A 22,493-nucleotide genomic window follows, 5' to 3' on the forward strand; every position below is an offset into this window, starting at 1 on the left:
ATAGACAGCACAGAAGACACATACCATCTGAGCTCCAGCTATTCCTCCGACTGCTCTGTTTGATGGGGGTCGTCCCAGGGAGATCACAGCATGTGAAGATAGCACTCTGCCCAGGGACCTGCACCAGTTCTATGCACTTGCCATTGAGTTGGGAGGACAAGGCACAATGCATTGGCTTGTATGCAAAGGCAGAACAGTATCCTGAGAGGCAGGCTCGCTGGTAGAAATCTAAGACCTTCTTCCTATGCGGAAGAGACAAAAAACAAAGTTAGCAGAAACGTGCCATATTTCTGACAACGTACACTGTAGTTCAATGTAGAAATCACCAATTGGGTATTTGGAAAAATGTATTCCATGAGGAATGGTCAGAGACTCTGAAAAAGCCTTTCCTTACTGTTTCTGCATTCTCTAAGCTGCAGGCACTACAGGACAACAAAAATCACATATTCCAACAAGGGCAGTGGTGAATGTTTCTGTTTGCTCATCAGACAGATTGACGAGTATGAACACAGTACTCTTTGAATACACTTATTAATATAATATGCTCTATATGGCTGCCAGATGACTCCAAGGAAGTTCACTGCATGACAGCAGAAGCTTAATTCATCAGAGAGAATTTATCTGTAGGGAGATAAACACCAAGGAAGGAACTGACAACTCTGACAATAGTATCTATGGCAGAGACAGTTACAGTAACAGACTTTTCTCCTATCCCCTTTTAGAGTGTGGGTCCCAGGAGCTGTATGTGAAGTCTCCGTTTAGTCAATATTCAGTCACTGGAATAGTGTAAAGTTCTTTCTCTATGTTGAACCCAAAAAGGTAACAAATTAGACTATACATGGGATTTTTCATTGGCTGTTAAGATGATAAATATTCCAAAAAGGACCAGTGGTAGTTTTCTTACACCTGAGGATAAGCAGACTTAGAAGAACAATGTGCTGCTATTCAATGAAACTAAACATTATTGGTCTGCTCTGCTAGCAGGAACAGAAATTTAGCCTATAGATGAAAATGCAACAGACACTGTCAGATATTGCAGCAGGACTAAAAGGGTGTGATGTATTGTGGTGGACTGGTTTGAATCTGTCAACAGCAGGTAGAATTGATCACTTAGCATTTCATGTAAGACAAGGCATTTGTCTTGAACAACAAAAATAATTCTCTGCCACCAGCATATGACCTGATTATAATTCACAGTCCTACTACATAGTACAGTCAGAGTCCACTTATAAGAGGCTAATATGTTAACAGATACAGTAAGAAGTGGCTTAGTCTTACAGTCCCAACAGATTGCTTGTTGCTATCTAATCTCTTACATTGCTATAATTATAACAATTAATTATAAGCAGAGATGGCTCATGTTCATAACCTACTTGAAGCTTCTATTAAATAGCTTAACAAGCATCAGTAAAGGGAATTTTAACAGAGAGTGACCTGGTTCCCTCTGCAATTTATCTGGAGCTCCTGAATGCACCAAATGACAAAGCTGCCCACCTGTCAGAGCCAGAGAGGGGATAGATATCGGTACCGTCCCAAAAGTCTGTGCAGGCCTCGAGGATGATGTCAGCTGTCCCATGAGAAAACATCTGCTCAGTGCCTGAAGTGTAGGAGAATAACGAGTCAGCATCACACATACAGGCTCCCAGGAAAGGGATATCATACCAACTGCTCCCTTATTTGTTAAGAGCAAGCATTCCTGCAAACTGCCTTGATGCACTCCAGATATCCCCTTTCCTCTGTTGAAAGTCTTCAGTCTCCATCGAGAAATTATTCAAGACTGGATGATATGTATTCAGCTGCTATTTGTCCTACCGTGAGTTCAAACAAGGCTGTGATAAAATGTGAGCCACGTAGTCAGTTCCTATTCTCCCCTTACACTGTGTAACAATCCTGCTTCTACAGAAGGTGGGATAATATCTTGCTCCTGTATCCAACAGAGCAGAAGAAAATATACTCCTGTGTGCCTTTTCTCATGAGAGTACAAGCACCAGTGATGAGCCTATGGGGATCAAAGTCTGCCTACATTGGAAAGTGCATGCAATTTTAGGCCAGGCGTGGATCTAAAGGGTAAGAGCTATTCTTGAATACTGTCCATTCAAGTAGCAGAAGATAATTTAACAGTGTGACCCGTTAGATAGCAGCCTGTTTCACAAAGGGTCCTGAAAACATGTTAAATCAGGATGGGTCAAACGTTCAACACAACAGACTAAAAAAATAACTCGTGTTGTGATCAGGGAAGAACTGAAAATCAATGGACACCACAGCTTGTCCTGGTTCCTCCCCCCCCCACACACACTATTTTACTCTTTAATAGAGACTTAAAATCGTTCATTCCCTCTTGTAGACAGGGGTGTTAAAAAGTGTTTCCCAAAGGTGTATGATGTCACTTGTCTGATGCAGGTCCCAGGCACAGGACGCAAGTTAAAGGATGCGAGGTTGCCTCCCCCTCCACACTTCCTGCTCCCTTTCATTAGCACTGATACATTAACATTGCACGCACGTAGACTTCACTGTCTAGGTTCCCTCCTCCAGCTGCTCTGTGACTTTGCCCCCAACAGCTTCAAAGCTGATCTAATGAAAAAATATCACTGCCAGGAAAAATGAGCCCAAAGGCTTCTTGCAGGCATTGTTGCTGATTGCAAATGCTCACGCTAGCTGGTGAAATCAAGAGCCAAGAATATGCACTCGCACAAACCAGGCAGGGACCTTCAGGAACACCGGAGGATTTTCCAAAACATAGCAGCTCTCTGCTTTCTGCTATAAATAGTCATCACACACCAAGTTTATCAGCATAACAAACCTCCAAGACGAACAGGAGCTGTGTGTGAAAGAAGGAGCCTCTTTCAGGGACACAAAGGAGTACTTGTGCAGAGCTCTGGTTAATTTTATTGTATAAACACCTAATCCTTCCCACCTTGCTCCTACAGTCAGATAGTCCTTGCTAGGAAAGAGGGAACAAGAATTCTTTATTGATTCATGCAAAATCTATGCTCTGGACACAGAGCAAGAGCTTGCAAATGACCACACGCACACACATATCTACGTTCACGCCTGACAGCAATTGCAATCCATTTTCCATTCAGTATCATCAGCATCCCATACAACAACCCTTCTAAGGGGTAAATGACAGTGACAGCACACACCATAAACTGGAAGGAGTTCATTCAGCTGTCATTGCCAGTAAGGTTAGCTCAGCCTCCTCCCTTCCTAAATCATGAACTTGAAGGTCAGGATTTCTCTGGCAGAAGGGAGAAAACTAACAAATAGGACAGGGAGTATGACTAGCCATTCATGACTGCTGGGACTCGTTAGGAAGAACCAAGCTGCTGGAGTTGAGCCAGTGAGACAGAGCGAAAGGAATCAAAGAGTGCAGCTATAGCAAGGGAAAACAGAGGTGGTATCAAGCCATTTTACTCCACTGAAGACGCCGGTGAGCCCCTCATTTCCATGTGGTTACTATGGATTTGGGATGAACACTGCCAGATGGCAAGACACATATTTCAATGGAATAGCAAGGGAACATACCGATAAGCTACCTCCTATTTCTGCTACAGCTGTATAATTTATTATGTATCTCCCTTTGACTTCAGCACGTCATGGCAGTGGGTAGATTCCAAGATTTATTCACAACTAATGTATCAAGAGAGGTTAGTTATGAACATCTGGTCTGACTCTTCTGCATAAACAGAGCCATTTGATTTCACCCAATATTATCTGCATAATCCATTATTTCTGGCTGTACACATTTTAGAAAGTTTCAAGGGACAAGACTATCACGTAAGAGGTGTTCCAATGGTTAACTAACCCCACTGGCAAAATTCCTCTTAGAATTTACTCTAGACAGCATAATCCAGGTCACACATGTATTCGTCTGAGCTCCAGCCTCTAAACTAAACCATTTAAAAATGAGGATAAGGAGTTGAAATGAGGCAACATTAAAGGTTTTTCCCTACACTAAGAATCTCAGCATCAGAAAAATCCTTGCTCACAAAGGCAAGATAGCAGCAATCAGGACAAATGAAAAAGCTCCTCCCCAGATTAAGATACAAATTTAAGAAGAATGGGGCAAGAGAAGACAGTTTACCTGGTAAATATCTGGCCAGCATAATAATCATATTTCAGATTCAATATTGAACATATTTCAACTCCAGAGAGCCAAGTTCAGTCGATTTAAGGTATTATGAAGAGACTAAGAGCTCTGAGACAGGCAAGCTGTTAAATCTTGCTGAGGTGCTTTAAGACCTCATGGTGCCCAGCTGTACATCCTTTCCATCCTAACCCATTCCTATTAGAATAGGAAGGAGTAGAAGGAGTGGAGAAGTCAGCATGGCTTCAGGTGTTGTATTCATCGTCACCATGAGTTTGCATGGGATTTCTGTGATTTCTTATTAGTATGCAATATAGAAATAGAGTATGCAATATAATATACTAGACAACTCACTAAGATAATGATTTATGATTTGGGTTATCAGAAGGATGAGCATCACTAGCGAAAACCCTGAGTAATATTCAACCCTGTGCAGTATCAGTTTCACTACCATAATGAAGTCTATTCAAAACCCAGTAAAACCTCCACCTTGCTCTGCACTGCCATTTGGTCCCAGAAAATAGGTTTACTATGTGCTATCTAAGATAAATTTTAAAAGTTATTTATGATTCTGGACTGAGCCAGAGCTGCGAAGAATTCCTCCCCCCCTCAGTATGCCATAGCACTGATCACTAAGGTTTGTTGAGCATATCTGTACTGGCCATAGGCAGAGCAAGGCTATCACCCCACAGGGACTCCAGACTATTCCAGTCTGACATTTTCTATGCTCCCTGTGGAAAAGATCCTCCCATACCAAGTGGATGCCCAAAGAAAGGAGCAGCCTTACTGGTAGTGGTGTCCTTCACGAACAGGTTAATCATGTGGCTCAGGGGTGGTCTTCTCTTGGTGATCGATGAAAGCTTCCCCAGGATTGTTTCCTTAACCATCTCATCACTTGGCAAGCGGTACAAGGCCAAATAGTTCTCCTGCTTGAAAAGATCTTTAGCACCTGGTGTGAAACCTGAAACGTGAACATAAGGAGGAGAAAAATTAGGCTCTACCCAAAGCAAAAGAAAGGTCCTCTCTCCTGCTCCTGCGCTCATTTTGCCTGCGCTCTTTTGACACCTCCCCAGCAATAGGTAGGTGAGCTGTGCTCACTGTGCATCTACACCAAGATGGCTCAAGATCTATGATGAAAAATGTTCAGAAGGACTAGATGTTATTAGTAATTACAGCTTTCATGCTTCTGGTTCATAGAAGACAGGAACTGTGACATTGAAGGACAGGCACAGAAGTGAGTTCAAGAGTTTCCAGATTTTAATCCTAGTGTTGCCTCTAACCTCTTACCTCCCCTATGCCTCGGTTTTCCCATCTATAAAATGAGCTGAGGTACCTCACATCATTTATACCCAAACTCCTGATAAAGCATTACTGTAAAGACAGGACAGCTATCTGTCCATTAGCAGCTATTCTTTGTCTCCTGACGAGATTGGCATACTTAAGCCAGAAGAATACCAAGCCTAGCCAGGACTGGCTGGAAATTTCCTTGATGACTTTTGTTCCTTTGATAGTGTCTATCATGTCAGAACTTGCCAAAAGCAATCTCTTTAATAGACTCTTTTGGCAACCGAACAACAACAGTCAGCTCTGTAATTCCACCTTCTCAGCAACCAGGACTGGGGAAACATTTTTCTTGTGCTCTCTAAGGATTAAGTGACTATTGACAGCTCTGATTTCTCTGTGTCCGCTCATCCAACTTCTCCTTACCTATTAGCCTGGCAAGCTCACAGAGGCCCCAGGGCACATGGACAGGCAGCACGGCATTGTGAGTTTCCTGGAGGGCAATGTTACAGAGGTGGTCAGAGAAGCGGCACAGACACTCTGTCACACTGGCATTGCAGAGGTTGAGCAGCACATTCAGGCCCAGAGGCTTGAGGGAATTCAAGTGCATCTGCCAGTTGGAGTCATCAAACTGGATGCAGGAGGGATTCTGCTGGTCTTGGGACAGGCTAAGCATCTCAAGGTGGTAGTCACACACAAAGTCTTCAGCCTCACAAGCCAACACCTCACTGTCACCAACAACCTGGTCCAACAGACAGGAAAATTCTAATTGGTTACAATGAACACAGCTTGAGCCTAGAATCCACAGGGAATTCCCAATTAAATTCCCAAGAGGGGAGACTCTACGGGTTTAAGTCTGTCTTATAGCTCCACAAAAGACTAATTGTGTGCCCCTTCAGTATGTCTTACCTGAGTATGTTCCTCCTCTCCACCCTCCGTATCCTTGCTAAAACTCACATTGGACCCAGAGGGATGTTTGCTTCTGCTGTTTGGCTTTCGGTGGGCATGGGCATCGGGAGCCTTTGGAGGGTCACTAGACCAGTTGTTCCTCTCTTGCTCATTGGTCATGTGGACTGTGTCTGCCAGGGGGCCAGAGAGCAAAGCATCTCTTTCATGGGGCTGCAAGAGACCAACAGAATGAACAGTGGTGATTTAGTGGTTGAACATGAGCCACTACTGATTCACAGGCTGCTTTAGGACTCCCGTAGAAGAGGATCTCATCCTTGCTGCTTCTTTATCTTTTAAGCAAAGAATTATGGCACAGGACTTCTCTACAAGCAAAGGGCCCCCTCTATAATACCACGTTGTGCGTGTCAGTCAAACTATGATTAGAGCCAATATACTACATTATGGATTACATGTCCCTCACCTCGTCTTCCATTTCAGGATGGCAGAAGGACCGTGTAGAGAGCTCATCAGTCAGATCTTCATGGCTATCATGAGGTGGTTCCACCTTCCCACTGAAGAACAGAACAGTCTCTGGGCTGGGGTTTGGCCAGGAAAGAATCCCCTGCTTGTCTACACAGCAGAGCACCTAGAACATCCCACAACACCCCCAAGAAAGCAAAATCTCAGTGAAAACATGTCTCAGTGTTCATGCATGTCACATGTAAATTGTAAATGTCACAAATTTAATAAACACATGGGAAGACATACAAGTCTCTCCTTTGCCAACCTTCTGTCTTAGGAAACCGCACCTAATAACCCTCCAAGAAATCTGAGAATTCTTTGCTCTAGCAGGATTGATGGGTTGTTTAACACCAATTTTATCTCAGGATATTGCAAAACTAGGCATGAAGACCACGGGAAGGAAGCAACTACTCAACCAGTTTCACCAGCTAGTACCTTATCAGGATCTGAACGAGCTGGTTCTTGAACAGGAGTCAAGAGGGTTATGGTACCAGAACCAGAGCTGGAAAATACAGGCATCCTGTTAGATGCCACAGAGTATCTCTAACCATTGTTTTAGCCTGTGAATGTGCTGCTTGGACAAGACAAGACAGTTATAAACTCTTCTACAAAGACAGGTGCCTGAAGGGTTTCTAATTCCAGCACAGTGAACCGACTGCTAACAGTCTATGCTCAGGGAAGGACGACATGAACGATGCAAATTAAGCAACCACGTAGGGCTCCTCCTTCTGACAACCCAGCAATACTCACAGTGACGGATCCCAGACTATGAAGCAAGCTGGAAGTGAAGCTCAGAGTTGGGGATTTGCCTTTTAAAACACAGAGGAAGTGGCTCCAGATACAGCGTATCATTTCCTGCCGAGGAAAGCACAGGACATCAACCGATTAAAGACTCCTTCAGTGAAAGATGAGGGGAGAGAAGGAAGAAAGGGAGTATGACATTACCTGCTTTGAGGTTCAACACAGTGATACACTGTAAGATAAACATCGATCTCCATGGGAACCTGTTAACTGATATGGTGCTGATGTTCTCAAGGGAAAGGCATTTCTTCCCCCTTCCAGAGGATGCTATCAGACAGTCTGATTGTTGAACTGAGAATTCACTGAAACTACCTTTGTCTATCCAAAAACAGGAAGGAACTCTGAAGTGATTTCATTCAGGGTGAATCAATTGTTATGTCTTAGTATTTTTTCATAAAGTAACTCTCATCCCCTTGGATTATAGAGTTTGAGGCCTTAAGCTTACGATCACCATGCTGCAAATCGGGTAAATGGAGTCACTGTGGTGAGGTGACTTGCCCAAGGTTACTTACTGAGGCAGTGACAATGTTGGAAATAAAGCCAAGGTGCCCTGACTACTCCATCATTACAAATGAATTGTAATCAACATGGTAATAAACTGAAAGAAGGGGATATTTTGCAAAATTAAAATGTCAAGTTGGCACCCTTCATCTTCCACATGAAAATGTTCCAGAGGGAATCTGGATGGCAGCAATCAATCCAAGCACCAGAGCTGTATGTTTTTCTCTGTGCACTCCTAAAGCCAGCAAAACCAGGTTTGCATTACAGTGTTATTTTACTGCTTTTTAGCTGTTGTTCTGGAATGCTGTCACAGCAGAGCACTTCTCCCAAAGCTCCTTAGATCAAGTTCCTTAGATCCTAAGTGTTAGTACAGCCATAATGCAAAACAATCATGAGCTACCACCAGGAAGAAAAAAAGCTTATTTAAACCTGTTTCTCATAAGCAAAAATGTTACATAGGTACAAAAGGAAAGAAGCAGATCTTTTCAACGAGGAAGGTCAGCTCAAATCACTCCCATTTAACACCTGAAAAACATCTCAGCTAAATGATGAACTGGCATAGGAAGACAACAAAATATTCAGCAAAGGAAGCGTGTGTGTGTGCATCCATGTGCACTCCTCTGTGTGGCTGGGAGCAAGGAGATATGAATTGATTCTTATAATATCTAGGGATTTTTAATCACTCCTGGAGTCCATCTGCCTCCTTATGGAAAGGGGAATCTTAATGCCAGATTAGACAGAAAAGTGTCTTTCCTCTACCCACCTGTTTAATCTGGATGATGCAATTTATAGAGTAGCCAGATGCAGTTCCTCCCCCAGAAAAAGGTCTTCTGAATGTTTATTTGCCCCAGCTTTGGAAGCACTAGTAATGTGCTTAAGCTTGTTAAGGAGCCTATGAAACAGGATCAGACTTTTAGCCTGAACATCCCATGTTCCCCTCTTCACATTTGGTCTTGGTGCTGACCGCCATCCCCTCTGTTCTTTAGTTTTGGCTTGAAGAAGGAGGTTTTTCTGGTACAAGCAAAATACTTCCCTTCTTTCTGACACACACTATAAAAAGTTTATTTTACTCCTCGAACAGGAGGACTTGAAAGAGGTACTTTCTTCAGGACAGAAAAAGTTGATTTCAAATCATTTGCAATATTCAGAAAAGCACAACTGGACTCAGTATCAAAGTCACCACAATCTCTGGTCAGCAGAGCAGCATTTACATGGGAAGGTGTAGGGGAAAGACATGCAACCTGCATGCATAGCCAATTAAAGCAGCAAATGAGTGACAATGGACAACTGACACAAGTAAAAAGGGTCTAGGAACAAGCAGGAGATCAGAGAGGAAGGGAAAGGATATCATGAAGTTCTGCAGTGAAGATGGAAGAAAACAATTCATAATAATAGTACCTGAGAAGATACCATCTCTGTGTAGCTGCTGAGAGTGTCCTCTGAAAACTTAGCAAGCTGCAGCAAGAGAAGAGACCAGTTACTATAATTGTGCTCAGAAATGTGCCATGAGGAACATCCTTCCCTAAATACTGTGCCTTCAGAGAGAAGAAAGCAGGAGTCCTGCTCTGTGGGAATCGCTATACCAAGGCAGACCAATAATTCATCAAAGCAATTAAGTCTTTAATGGACTATGTCTTTATCTACTTGTGAAGCACAGTCAAAGTGCTTGGTGCTGTACATCACAGAAGAACACACAGTCATTACCTAAATGTCTACAGAGAAAATAATAGCAATTAGACCCAGAGGAGGCTCTTTCTGGATGGTTATTTTTAGACAGAAAGAGCCAGGATTGACTGATCTGTTTTTAAGCTGTATGGGTCAGCTAAAAGAAGGGAGCTAGAAGAGTGGTTGTAAAAGCAGATGCTTCGAAAACAATGGACACAGAGGAATGAGATGACGTGAATGGGATGTGGATAGGAAATGAAAAGAAATTATAGCAGGGCACTACCATGGCGCTCTTGGAATTACACCGAGAAATTTACTAACTCAAAATCTGTGCATCCAGCACAAAGGAATTCCACAGTAGATGTAATTTTGAAAAACAGTTTAAATTTAAGTATATTCATAAGCATAAGTGAATATGGCAATTACATTTGTATGTAAATAAAATGACACCCCAAATAATAATAATGCATATATCTGGCACTTTAAAAAGGATCAGTTTAACAAAGCTGAAAAAAGCCAAAACAAATTTGTCAGAAATAATTTAAACTGAGAACTATGAAGGATAATTAGGAACTGTTTAACAATATTTTATTAAAATTTTAAAAAGCAACAATCCCATAGTAAAAATAAAAAAGTCCAGTTTTGAGTGGAAGTGAAAATAGAAGTAAAAATTAACATAAAAATAAGAAAAAGTATACCAGTAGGTAATTAAAACCAGTCCACTGCTTGTTGAAGACAGTGAAATTGCAAATGATATTGCAGGCAAGGCAGACGTGTAACATAAATATTGCTATTCCTTATGCAGTGATATAATCATACCATATGATAAATATGAAATATTTCCCATTCTAACAGTAGCTACAGAAAGTAAATATGTTTAAATTAGCAGGTCTGGACAACTTTCTGACTGTTACTGCTGATTCTGCACAAGGCTTGAAGCATGGATTAAGTCCCAGTGCAATGGAAGAAAGCTAATGTGGTGCCAATGCCTAAAAAGGGTAAGGAGAACAAACCAAGTTACCACAGGACCCCAGACAGACTTTGATTTCAGACAGAGTAACAGAGCAGCTAATATGAGACTCAATTAAAAGAAAAGACACGGAATAATACAACCAGTGCCAAACACCACAAGTATAAACAATATTTTTAAAATTTTAAAAAGCAACAATCCCATAGTAAAAATAAAAAAGTCCAGTTTTGAGTGGAAGTGAAAATAGAAGTAAAAATTAACATAAAAATAAGAAAAAGTATACCAGTAGGTAATTAAAACCAGTCCACTGCTTGTTGAAGACAGTGAAATTGCAAATGATATTGCAGGCAAGGCAGACGTGTAACATAAATATTGCTATTCCTTATGCAGTGATATAATCATACCATATGATAAATATGAAATATTTCCCATTCTAACAGTAGCTACAGAAAGTAAATATGTTTAAATTAGCAGGTCTGGACAACTTTCTGACTGTTACTGCTGATTCTGCACAAGGCTTGAAGCATGGATTAAGTCCCAGTGCAATGGAAGAAAGCTAATGTGGTGCCAATGCCTAAAAAGGGTAAGGAGAACAAACCAAGTTACCACAGGACCCCAGACAGACTTTGATTTCAGACAGAGTAACAGAGCAGCTAATATGAGACTCAATTAAAAGAAAAGACACGGAATAATACAACCAGTGCCAAACACCACAAGTATATGAGTAATAAATCTCATCAAACTATTGTGATATCTTTTTTGACAAAATTACAAATTTGACTGATAAAAGTAATGCTTTTGACGTAGACCACTTGGTACTTTGACTTGATACAAAATGCTTTACTGGTTTTCTAACAAAAACTTGAGTAATACTGGAGAAATAGGGCCCATATTAAATATATTAGAAATAGACTATCTCCAAATGGAACAGAAACTGAGGAATTATTTGCCATAGGATGCATTACTAGCTCAAGCAGGGACAAATTCTGGGTATTTTGTTAATAGCCTGAAAGAAAACTAAAAAAACATTACTGATACAGACTGTAAACTATACAAAGTTTGGGGCAGGGTCCAATAATAAAGAGAACAGACCACTGTTACAGAACAATATGGTTTGCTTGATAAATAAGCAAAAACATGCACACCAACAGGCACAAAAGGAAGGTTGCATACCTAGGAGCAAAAATTAAGGTTGGACTTACAGGATGAGGACTCTGTCTTAGAAAGCAGTAACTGTAGATTATCAGCTGAACAAAACCTGGCCATTTAAAGCAGTGGCTAAAAGATCTAATATGAGCCTTTGTTGCACTAGCAAGGGAACGTAGAGTAGAAAGTCCAAATTATTCTGAAATTTAGCACAAGCACAACTGTTACTGGAATATTTTGTGGGGTTTGGAGAGTCATAATTCTACAGTGATCCTGAAACACTGGAGAAAGCTAAGAGGAAAGCCAAGAGAAAGATTAGAGGGTTGGAAAATATGCTTATAGTGACTCAAGGTGCTTAAACTGTTTACTTAACCAAAGAGACGGTAAAAGGGAAAGTGAGCAGCTATAACAGACCAGAAATTTGATTGATGTGCTCTTAAATCTAGGAGACAAAAGATGTAAGTGTTCCAAGGGCTGGAAATCAGACACTACAAAAATTCCCACTAACATAGAATGCCCATTTTTAGCAGTGAAGGTAAATAATCACTGAAACAACCTATCAAAGGCAGTACAAATGTTTTCAAACTAACATCAAATTCCCTTCTAAAAGGAATGCTGCTGTAGTCCAACTGTAGCAACTTGAGGCAGTGGCTCATTTGCGGGGGCACTGGTTTTTACCCTGCAGGATGTCTGACTAACCAGTCACAAGGTCACCTATGGCCTTGAAAAACTGGGAATCAAACAGCTTGAACACGATGGGAGGGGGCAGAAGGTGGAGAAGAGCATCACACAGGCCAAGTGATTGGAGAGGAAGAGAGTCTTACCTGCTACATTTTGAACAGAGTAGAGAGAAGGAAGGAGTGAAATAGAGAGGCCGAGAGAAGACTGCCCTAGTTAAGGGGGAGAATGACCAAGGCACATCACAACGGCTGTTCTGCAGCAGCAAGGATGGAGGATCATGTTTGAAATGTCACAGAAAGAGCTGGCTGGACAGACTGAGTTGCCTGGACAAGAAAAAGGAGAAGACAGGAAAGAACACAAGGAAGGTGCAAGTATGAGTGACAGGGCAAATGGGTATGTTGAGAATGATGAAGCAGGGAAGCCAAGGAGCTCTGGCTTTTCCCAGCCAAACAGCAAGGTGTGAAGGGAAAGAGGAAGGTTCCAAAGACAGAAACCAAGTGATGCTGAGAATGCGTGGGAGAGGTAAAGTGGAGAAAACACTGAAAAGAGATGGTAAAGGTGCAAACTCCACTGAGGGAGGTAACGTGTCCTCCCTCCCAGGACACAGGCAGCTTAGTCATATACAACCTATAGGAAAAAGAATATAAAACACAGACCCAGGGCCACAGAGGCCAAGAAAGGACAAGAAGGAGAGAGAAACACTGTCCAAGTACAGGCATAACAGAAGTCAGCACAGAAGACAAACATAGCACAGTGCGTCTCACCAACACTGCCACCAGGCGAGAGCAAGAGACACCCATTGGCGCACCCAGTTCCAGATCACACCCCCATCAGACTACCAAACTTCACTCCCCAAACCAGCACAACCACCAGAAATTTCTCCTACTCTCTGACCCACTGCAAAGGCCATGCCTGCAAGTGAAGCCCCAGAGCCTCAAGAAACGGCTGTTCAGCCCGCATGTTAAAACAGGGGATTGCAGAGAATCTCATGTATCCCATTCCTTCTCAGTGGCTAAATGTTCCCTAGTTGCAGCCACCACAGGGCATTTATCTCCATGTTAACTCATCTGACAGATTGTATTTAGCTGACAGAAAGCACATGCCTTGAAGAGATTTATGGAATCACTGGAGCTTCCTATCACCTTGGGATATCTGTACACAGGTTGAAAAAATTAAAACATCTGTTCAAGAAGAAGCCACAATGTGCTCCAGGGAGAGGGCATAGCTGGGAGCAACCAAAGATCCAACAAGCTTTTACAAGTGGACACATCTGCTGAATTCATTGTGCTCACTTCACAGAGCCCTTCTCATCTCCTGCCCTTTTCCCTGCAATGGTTTGATGTGGAGAGATACCTACCAGTGAGGTGGATGAGGCCTTGCTCATCTGGGCCAAGACTCTGGCTTCTCCAAAGGCTGTAGCAAGAATCCACAGGATGGGAAAGAGCAATGGAAGGATGGGTAGGACACCATTCACCTGAAAAAACATTTGTAATCACCAGCAAGCACAGAGACAACAAGAAGTCAGACCTCTCACATGACATCTTTTCCACCACAGTGAGAGGATGGGTAAAAGGCAATGGCAGGAAGGAAGGAGACTGCTTGCACTGGAAGCAGTGCAACACAGGGAGAAACACAGGACGGGAGACACACACACCCTTAGGGGTTTGTAATGAAGAAGGCCATGAATAAATCACACCAACTTACAGCTGGTTTTCCTGCTGAATTTGGCATAAACTCTTTCAAGTTTAAAGGCAAAGGATACCATATATATATATATACACACATAAATGGCAAGTGAGAGAGAGCAAACAAGATAAAGGGCAGTCTAGGAGGAATGGCCAGAGTAGAGCTGTTGTCCTGCTTCACTGAGAGCTCCTGGATCCAGCATGCACAAGGCCGTGCATAGGATGCTGTCATGGGATGAAGCAAGTCGCTGAGGGAGGAAATCAGTCTCAGGGGTGCTTGGGGAGGAGGTGTAGTGGAGCTCAAAGCTCCCCTTTACCTGTAGCTGAAGAAGAGTGTACTGCCAAGAAGCAATTCCAGGAGCTTTGAAAATGAAGCGCACAGCATTGGTGATCAGGAAGCCAGCCTGCAATTCAAACAGAGATGATACTGTCAGCTAACTACTAGTACTTGTAGCGAAGGAGTTTTCACTGCCTTGTAACATTCTCAGCCCTGGGAAATTCTGGAAGATATACTTGGTCTGCTGCTGCAGTTCCTCCCTCCACTCTCACTGCTAGATGGCTCAGCATCTTTGCTTCTCTGAACTACCCAAGGTACACACAGAGTCAGCTGCATGAGTTAGGGCCTGGCCATAATTTCCTGTTGATGGCTGCAAATTCTTCACTTTTATTGACAAAACATGGTTATATTCAACAACAAAGGCTTGAAATGAGACCTACCAGTACAATAGGGACAGCATATTTCAGCATCACTGACTGTACAGTGAATCTCTCATTATCCAGGGCTGTCACAGGACGTGACAAAGCCATTTCCAGACACCACCTAAAAAATGGAAAACAGCTTGAGATTTCAGCAACCAAGACCCTAACCCTGCACTTTCCTCAGATATAAACCTCCTAATAGACCTGGTTAGAACACTACGTTCACCCTATGCTATGAGGGATGACCTTCAAAAGAGAAGCCAAGTTCTACAATAAGTGTTGCACTTGCCATGGTAAATTTGCAGTGCTGTTGAGCAAACTCCCCAGGTCTCATCACCCGCTTAACAGGAAGGCTCCATGGCCCCAATGTGCACTGAAACTCCAACAGGACATTCAGATATCTGTATCTCCAGTTGACCAAAGGGTGTCATATCACTGGTTGCATCAAATGCATGAAATCTGTGACCTCCCTGCATTGTTCAAATTTAGTTGGAAGGTAATGAGCTGAATAGTAATACTTAGCATATATGTGGTTTTATATATTAGCCTAACCTACCAGTTAAGGAGGACAACTGAAGACAGACAGTAAGAGACTCATAGCATTCCCAGGTAAGAAAGAAAACACAGCACAGCATATTTGAAAATTCCTGTCCTGGACTGGTAAGTCTCATTCTTTGCCGACACAAGGCAGCAACAAGGACGTAGACAAGCTGTGCAGGCCTTGTGCACTGTATTTAACCCACCTAACATTATCTATTATTGGGGTCTTCAAGACACGGAAGAGACGATACAGCTGAGGGTTCTGAGGTCCCTTCTTCACTTCTCCCCTTGGGGAGGGCGGAGGTGAGAAAGGTGGAAACAGATCTCCTGGCTCCAGAACTATGTGCTCATCATCCTAGAAAAGAAGTCAGAGAGCCCAAAGGCTGTACAGTCGGGGCCTCGGTGGAATCCTGCTGCGAGGGACTGGAGGTTTAGTCCAGCAGGATCCCTCCCACTGCAAGTGACACAGTACGTGTTTGTCATAGTTCCCTCTCTCAGCTCTCAAAAATTCATTAGCTAAACTGTTGCTTCAAACTTGAAGCAAAATGAAATGCTTGTGTTCAAGCACATCTGGTTATTTCATGAAAATTGGCATTTGAAGTGAAAGTTACAATAAAAACCAACAAAGGTAAATTTCAAGCTTTAAAGTTTTTCCAATCTTCTTCAAGGAGCAAAATCTTCGCATAGATCTTGTAATTGATTTGTTGATTTACTTCTACCCCAGGTATTTTATATTATCTTCTTCTATAATAAATCAGTAGTAAGGAGAAGGTCAAAGCAGACAAACTTTATTTCTGCACATAAAAAACAGGATAAAGTTAGGAGGGTTGTATGTCATATCATCCTACTGGATAGATTCACTTCCCTTATAATTTAGCAGCACATTACAATTTCCCCTCAACCCAGAAGAGATGGAAATATGGTGCTTTGGTATCACATTAGCGTCTCCTGTCCATTGGGTTTAAGAGTTCATAGAGAAGATGCAGTCTGTCTAACGAAGCACCGTCCTTGACTGAACTGGAATTTCAAGCTATTTTCAAGGTCAGAAGAAATCAAACACTCCAATAATCTGTACATTGGGAATTAGAGTATTAGCAAGAAAATCCTGGGAAATATATTGTTACAGGCCAGGGAAATAAGAAAGCAAGTTACCTTAATTCCTCTCAGAGAAGCAAATGACTCCTGACCTGGCCTCAAAGCAATGACATCTCCTTCTACTAACAGGCTCACAGGCAGGTTGACAAGATGACCATCCCTGTAGGCCCAATGAAGGGACCAGGATGGGGCATAAGGCATGTGAAGGTCAGGGTACATGGAGTCTGGCCATTTCACCTCTTTGCCAAGTGTATCTGAAAGCACAAAGTGTGAAAGAATTAAGTGATAACAATTCTGGAGGAGCCAATCATACCTCAGTTTACATCCTGTAGTGGCTATAGGTCCTCCAGTGCTAAGCTCAGTCCATTCCCATGATCTTTTATCATCTCTCTCTTTCTTCTTGATGGCTTTTCCCCTCTCTCTCCACCCAGTATTAACAACTAAACATAGTCATTTTATAATCTTAAATACATGCTTGTACAATGGAAAAGCTAAAGGCTGTTCTTAAAAATGCCACACTGAAATGAACTGCCTCCTCAGGTTCAAAAGCCCCCGTTGAGATGATGCTCACGCACAGTAATTTATTTCCTTCTGTTCTATGTTGTGGTACAACCCCACATATTCTTCTCTCATCATCTGCTGCAAGGCAGATATTTTTGTAAGATACTGAGGATTTGAATTACTCCAAAGCACAGACATAACAGACGCCTACCTGATAACACAGAGATTGGAAGCACATGGCCACATGACAGCTCAAAGTAACTATTCTACAGGACAGGCATGAGTAGGACACAATTCTCACAGCTTATTTCTGTGTAACATAGGGGAAGGCTAGTAAGCTCAATTAGTAACGTATGTGATCAGGTTTGGAGAAAAATCCAACAGGAGGAAAACTTTAATGCAAATAGACAGATGAATGAGACCTCACCATTTATCTTATCAATGATTGTCTGAAGTCTCCTCTCCACCTCTCTGCACTTCAGCCTCTCTTGACGCCCGATCATGAAGAGATCCAAAAGGAGAAGGAGGAAGAGTGCCAGTGCATTAACTATCTCAGCACCTTGGCTTTGCACAGCAAAACAGAAGAAAGCAGAAAGCAGATGAGGTTTAAGTAAATGAGCAGAATACACTGCGAGCCACCCACAGAGATAAATGCACACCTGCTCAATTGTTTATTCCTACATCCCACAGACTTATGGCTAAAAAAGAATAGCAGGGGAGCTATGATCACACTTCTTCTTTAGAATAATGCCACCAGAGAAGTCTGAAAGGACTCGTCTCAATTAAAAAATACCCTTACAAATACGGTCAAGGCATGCTATGGCGCATGTGACAGCACAGTAACTTCTCCTATGAGCCACTAACTTCTCCAGTTTCAAAATCCTTCCTAACTACGATAATGCCTTAGGATTTTTCAAGATCTAGGAATGCTGTAGAAAAAAAATATCAGTCTCTCCATAGGACACTCTATGGGTCTATTAGAAGTAGAATTAAGTTGGCTGAAGTTTTGCGAAAGGGAATTATAGGCACAGAATTACCAGTATGAGTATGCTAATGTCTAGATGTCTAGACAGAATGAGGGACAACACTGGTATGTCAGCCACACACAGTGTCGAGACGACATAAAACTACCACCTTGCTTCAGTTAACCAGCATAGGATGTTTTGCTTACCTCCCCTGTGGCTGGCTCCCATAGCAGCACAGCAGCAACAGCACTGCCAGAAGCATCAGAGATGCACCAGGCCAGTGGAAACAGGAGCAACGGTTACCATGGTAGAGAAAACTGCTCCTCCACACCTCCTACAAAAGGAGAGCAGCAAACAGTCAGCATTCATGAAATACAGAGCCAGACGTTTGAAAAAGCAGAGTGAGAAAGGGTGAAGGCAGCAGTTGACACTCCAGGATGAGCACAACTTTGTAAAACCCCTCAAAATGATACAGAGCATCCCAGATCAGTTATGCAAATGCTACAGCACTAACGGTTGCTCAGCTGGCTAGCCTGGGTGAACACTCTCTACTTTACTCTCTCTTGGAAGAATGAAAAGGCTTCTGTGCCAGGCTGCCCCATTGTCACTAACCCAGAGAGGAACACTTTTAACATTTAAGTACTGTGCATAAACACTAGCACTTTGTATTCAACGCACATGCTAGACAAACATGGTGGACAAGGGGAGACTGTTGAGCTTCACAGCTCTTTCTCTCCACCTGATATGGAACCCCTACGCACACTGCCATTAGTGGCTCTTGAAGCTCTTAGATCCTTCACAGGTGAAGCTAAGCTCCTGTAGAGCTCCAGCATCCAGGAGAGAACTGCTGAGAGAAACATACCCGTAGGTAATTCTTGCTTTGGTCCCAAGGACTTTAGCAGTCCTACACCCGGACACCTGCAGCAGCAGTGTGGGAGGGAATGCAGCCAACTTCTGTTTAATCTTCAGCTTTACTTTGAGAAGGGGAGACTGAGTGCCCAACCTTGTGCTGTTTGGTGCCTCACCTTCCATGAAGTCACTTTTTTCCGCTCCTTCTGATGCCCCTCCAGAAGTGCTGACAACTGGTCTCTCAGGATCGTGAGGGCTTTCTTTGTGGTAAGGCCCAAACTTGAGGTCATCTCATCCTGAGGTGCCAGAAAAACAAACTGTTTAGTGCTTTCCTATTTTCTTTTTAGGCTTTTTCCTGGTGGCTGACTGAGCACCCTACCATGAATGCCCTGCACTCATCATCACCAGTCTGATTCTCTATTTTCCTGAAATCATCTTCCCTCCTGTGAACTTTAGACTGCTGGCTGGAATTAGAGCACCTAGATAATATCGGGTAAACAAACCAGTCCTGACTGTGCCGGATAAATACTTTATCAAAGCACAATACCGAGTCATTTCTGCGAAACAAGATTCTAATCAGCAGAGGCTGGGAACAATACAAACGGAGGCTACTCAGCTCCAAGGTTACGCAGGCTTGAACTGGTATGAGCTTGTAGAGGCAACAGAACACAGACAGTTATGGTAGAATTTTAATAATACAGGATGGATTTTGCTAACAGTAATAACAACTAAGTAGTAGAACATCTGCAATTCTAAACAAGAGTGGTACAATTTCCACAACTGCTTGTTACAAATTTTTGGTTACGAATCCTGCCTCTGTGGCTACTTTGACACAGAAACCCCCGGATTTAAGTGCTAGGCAATGCATCAGTTCAGGCAGAGACACGACTCCAGCATCAACTCCTCCTTTTACAAAAGAAAGCCCTGGAGATTTAAGTGCTGAATTGTGCAAACATACAGGGCTATGGAACCACACAGAGTCCAGACCACTGCTCCCTCACTCTTCAGCAAAGAGGCAGCAGCCTGAAAGGACGCAAACCAAGAGTGTGCCATCTGATGCTGATAACAAGAAAGTGGGGTAAACGCTTGCATTTCTGGGGCAAGAACACAAGCACTTACCTTCCTTTCAAATCACATAGACTGCTGCGAGGTACTGTGGGTACCAGATCACTGAAAGTGAATTAACAAGGAAAAGTGGGCAGGTGGCTATGAGAGGGCTACAGCAGATATCATGGTACTGGTCAATAAAAGTTCTCATTTGCATTTCATGTTTTAATACAAACACCCTGAGGATGTACAGCGCATAGGATATCCTGCACATTAGAAATGCTCAGGTATATCATACTGTTTACAGAGTATAGAACGATTGAACACAAAGCAGGCAGGAAGCTTTCCCCTCTGGTCCCCACCAGTGTGACACACAGCCCAGCAAATACAGCTCAGGCAGGAGCTGCAGCTCTTCCTGCTATTGCAGTCACGAGCTTTTCCCAGCCCTGCCAAATCCACCGTGGTCTCAAACTGCAGCAGCTCTGCTATTCAGGAGCTGCATGCACGCACCCAGCTCTGCAAGTGCAGCTGAGCTATGATCTGCACTTCTCTTCCTGTTCCTTAACTGAGTGGTTTCGTGATGAACATTTACCGGAAACTAATCTTGGACTTCAGACTCATTTGCATTGATGGTCCAATCCAAAACTGTAATGTAAGCATCAAGGAATAGCACATAGATGCTCTTTAAACCACTATCTACCACACACACACGCTCCCCACCTATCAGGGACAATCTGAAACAGCAAATTCTGGCCAGGCAGAGTCTAGCAATGCTGCTTTAGCTGCACTTTTACAGAACTAAAAATAATGCTGCTGTAGTTTTCATTCTGTGTCAGTTTTAGGAATAGAGGAAGCAGTTCTGTGTTGTTCTTGGAAGCAGCCCAGGTAACATCAGCACAGGACTAAACATAGGAGCCTCTCAAAGACTCCCAGAGGAGAAGATGGCAGGCAGTGTAGCTGGCAACAGACGTGCTACTGCACCACAGGAGTGCTGCAAACAGGACTGCCTGCGAGCAACACGGAGAAAGTCACACAATAAGGTTTTTCTCTCTCTGCTGACCGCTGGCTGTTTGGGGCATAGCAAAGCATCCACAAAAACACTCATCCTCTCCAGTACAGGGAAAGCAGACAGATAAATAAAAGACACAGAATGAAAGGCAGCAATAATAAGAGGGACTTTGAAAAGCAAAGTCTGCTTAGACACCGAGCTGGTTCCAATGGATACATCAAGAGCTACAGTAGAAATGAGAGGAAAGCTGCACTTAATGCCAACATCTGCCAACACACACTGCGTGGAAAGAGAAACTGCCACATCACAACAGGCAGCGAGCAGAAAAAGGCAGCAAATCCAGCAGTAATCAGAAAGGTTCCTGAAATACTTGCACACCTGCTCCAGTCTTTACACAGGAGTTACTGCTTTGTCATAGTATCAGTCAAGGTAAGGACAGCCACAAAGGAAGGTGGCTGTAGCAGGTGAGAAAGAACAAGTGCAGAGTGTGGCAGGGCTGGGGAGGAAGAACAGCAGGAAGAGCAGGAATTGTTAAACACCCATCCTGACACCTAAAACATGGAGTTTTTGCATGCTTTTTTGCTCTGCAAAGCAGGCAGAGCCAGCCTGGTAAACAAACACTGTAATAATGTGAGTGAGAGGCTGCCTGCGGTGACTCAGATAACCTACTGCTGGTGAGTATCAAGGGAAAGCGCTTGGAACCAAGGAATAAAAGGGACAGGCGAGAAGAGCCACCCTGAGCTCCTGGCAAGGGGCAGCTGTAGGTTTTCGCAACAAGAGCTGCCCTGCTAAGTCATCAACCACTAATGAGGCATTTTTCAAATGCCCTAAAGTAAACCTTTCTATATGGCAAAGGTAGGTGCTCTTAAGCTGTCCCAGAGGGATCTTGCCAGCCTTTCATCAGCTGCAAGTGCTCCTCCTGCCACAAAACAGGAGGTGAGCACCCCAGGGTGAAGAAGCCATTCACCGGAGGTGTCAGTTCATTAATAAAAACCTCAACATTCGCATCTTTGCTTTGGAAAGTTGCATTGAAAGAGTAATCCACTAATTTTCAGGTCAAAACAAAAACAGAGAGACACCTTCCCTCACAGCTGCCTTAGCATAGGGCTTCCTCTGAAGAACAAAAAAAAAAAAAAAAGAAAAAGGGGGGGGGGAGCAGAAGAGCTGCACTAAGTAAATCTGAATAGCTCACCCTAATGAAGAAATAACGAGGGTCCCTACAACAACCAAAGGAAACAACAGTGCATCTTTACTCTCGTGTGCAGGCTCAGCAGAACGTGAAGGAGGATGCCTTGCCATCATTTTGCTTTCCTTTATCTGATCATCAAGAAGCACTGGTGAAGACTTACCAAACCCAGGTTACAGAAAGCAAACCCCTGATGGGTATCAGGAGGCATTTTAAAGGGTTATACTTTCTTTTTGCCCCCGCCTAAAGTGAAAAAGTCCTGAGAAGAAAATGAGCAGTTGCTTCCTCCTTTGCCCCGAGAGGCTGGAGAGCACACGAGCCTCTAAGTGCACTTAAGGCTCCTCTGGAGCTGACCCCTGCCCCACCTATCACACC

General features: G+C 43.1%; 1 protein-coding gene across 1 annotated transcript in view; it reads right to left on the reverse strand.

Moving 5' to 3' along the window:
• The window catches only part of TMEM94 (transmembrane protein 94), a 45,947-nt gene that overhangs the window by 13,759 nt on the left and 9,695 nt on the right, over window positions 1–22,493 (reverse strand). The window contains exons 2-17 of the mRNA XM_009279641.2: window positions 19,053–19,172; window positions 18,234–18,361; window positions 17,490–17,626; window positions 16,619–16,815; window positions 15,670–15,821; window positions 14,945–15,047; window positions 14,545–14,631; window positions 13,900–14,016; window positions 9,479–9,535; window positions 7,529–7,633; window positions 6,738–6,902; window positions 6,278–6,487; window positions 5,795–6,110; window positions 4,875–5,048; window positions 1,495–1,597; window positions 25–242 (exon numbers count right to left, since the gene is read on the reverse strand). Of these exons, the coding sequence (XP_009277916.1) occupies window positions 25–242; window positions 1,495–1,597; window positions 4,875–5,048; window positions 5,795–6,110; window positions 6,278–6,487; window positions 6,738–6,902; window positions 7,529–7,633; window positions 9,479–9,535; window positions 13,900–14,016; window positions 14,545–14,631; window positions 14,945–15,047; window positions 15,670–15,821; window positions 16,619–16,815; window positions 17,490–17,626; window positions 18,234–18,361; window positions 19,053–19,172 (2,389 nt within the window). The remainder of the gene's footprint in view (window positions 1–24; window positions 243–1,494; window positions 1,598–4,874; window positions 5,049–5,794; window positions 6,111–6,277; window positions 6,488–6,737; window positions 6,903–7,528; window positions 7,634–9,478; window positions 9,536–13,899; window positions 14,017–14,544; window positions 14,632–14,944; window positions 15,048–15,669; window positions 15,822–16,618; window positions 16,816–17,489; window positions 17,627–18,233; window positions 18,362–19,052; window positions 19,173–22,493) is intronic.

Source organism: Aptenodytes forsteri, unplaced genomic scaffold, assembly GCF_000699145.1.
Source record: "Aptenodytes forsteri isolate BGI_AS27 unplaced genomic scaffold, ASM69914v1 Scaffold563, whole genome shotgun sequence".
Classification (NCBI taxonomy): Eukaryota; Metazoa; Chordata; class Aves; order Sphenisciformes; family Spheniscidae; genus Aptenodytes; species Aptenodytes forsteri.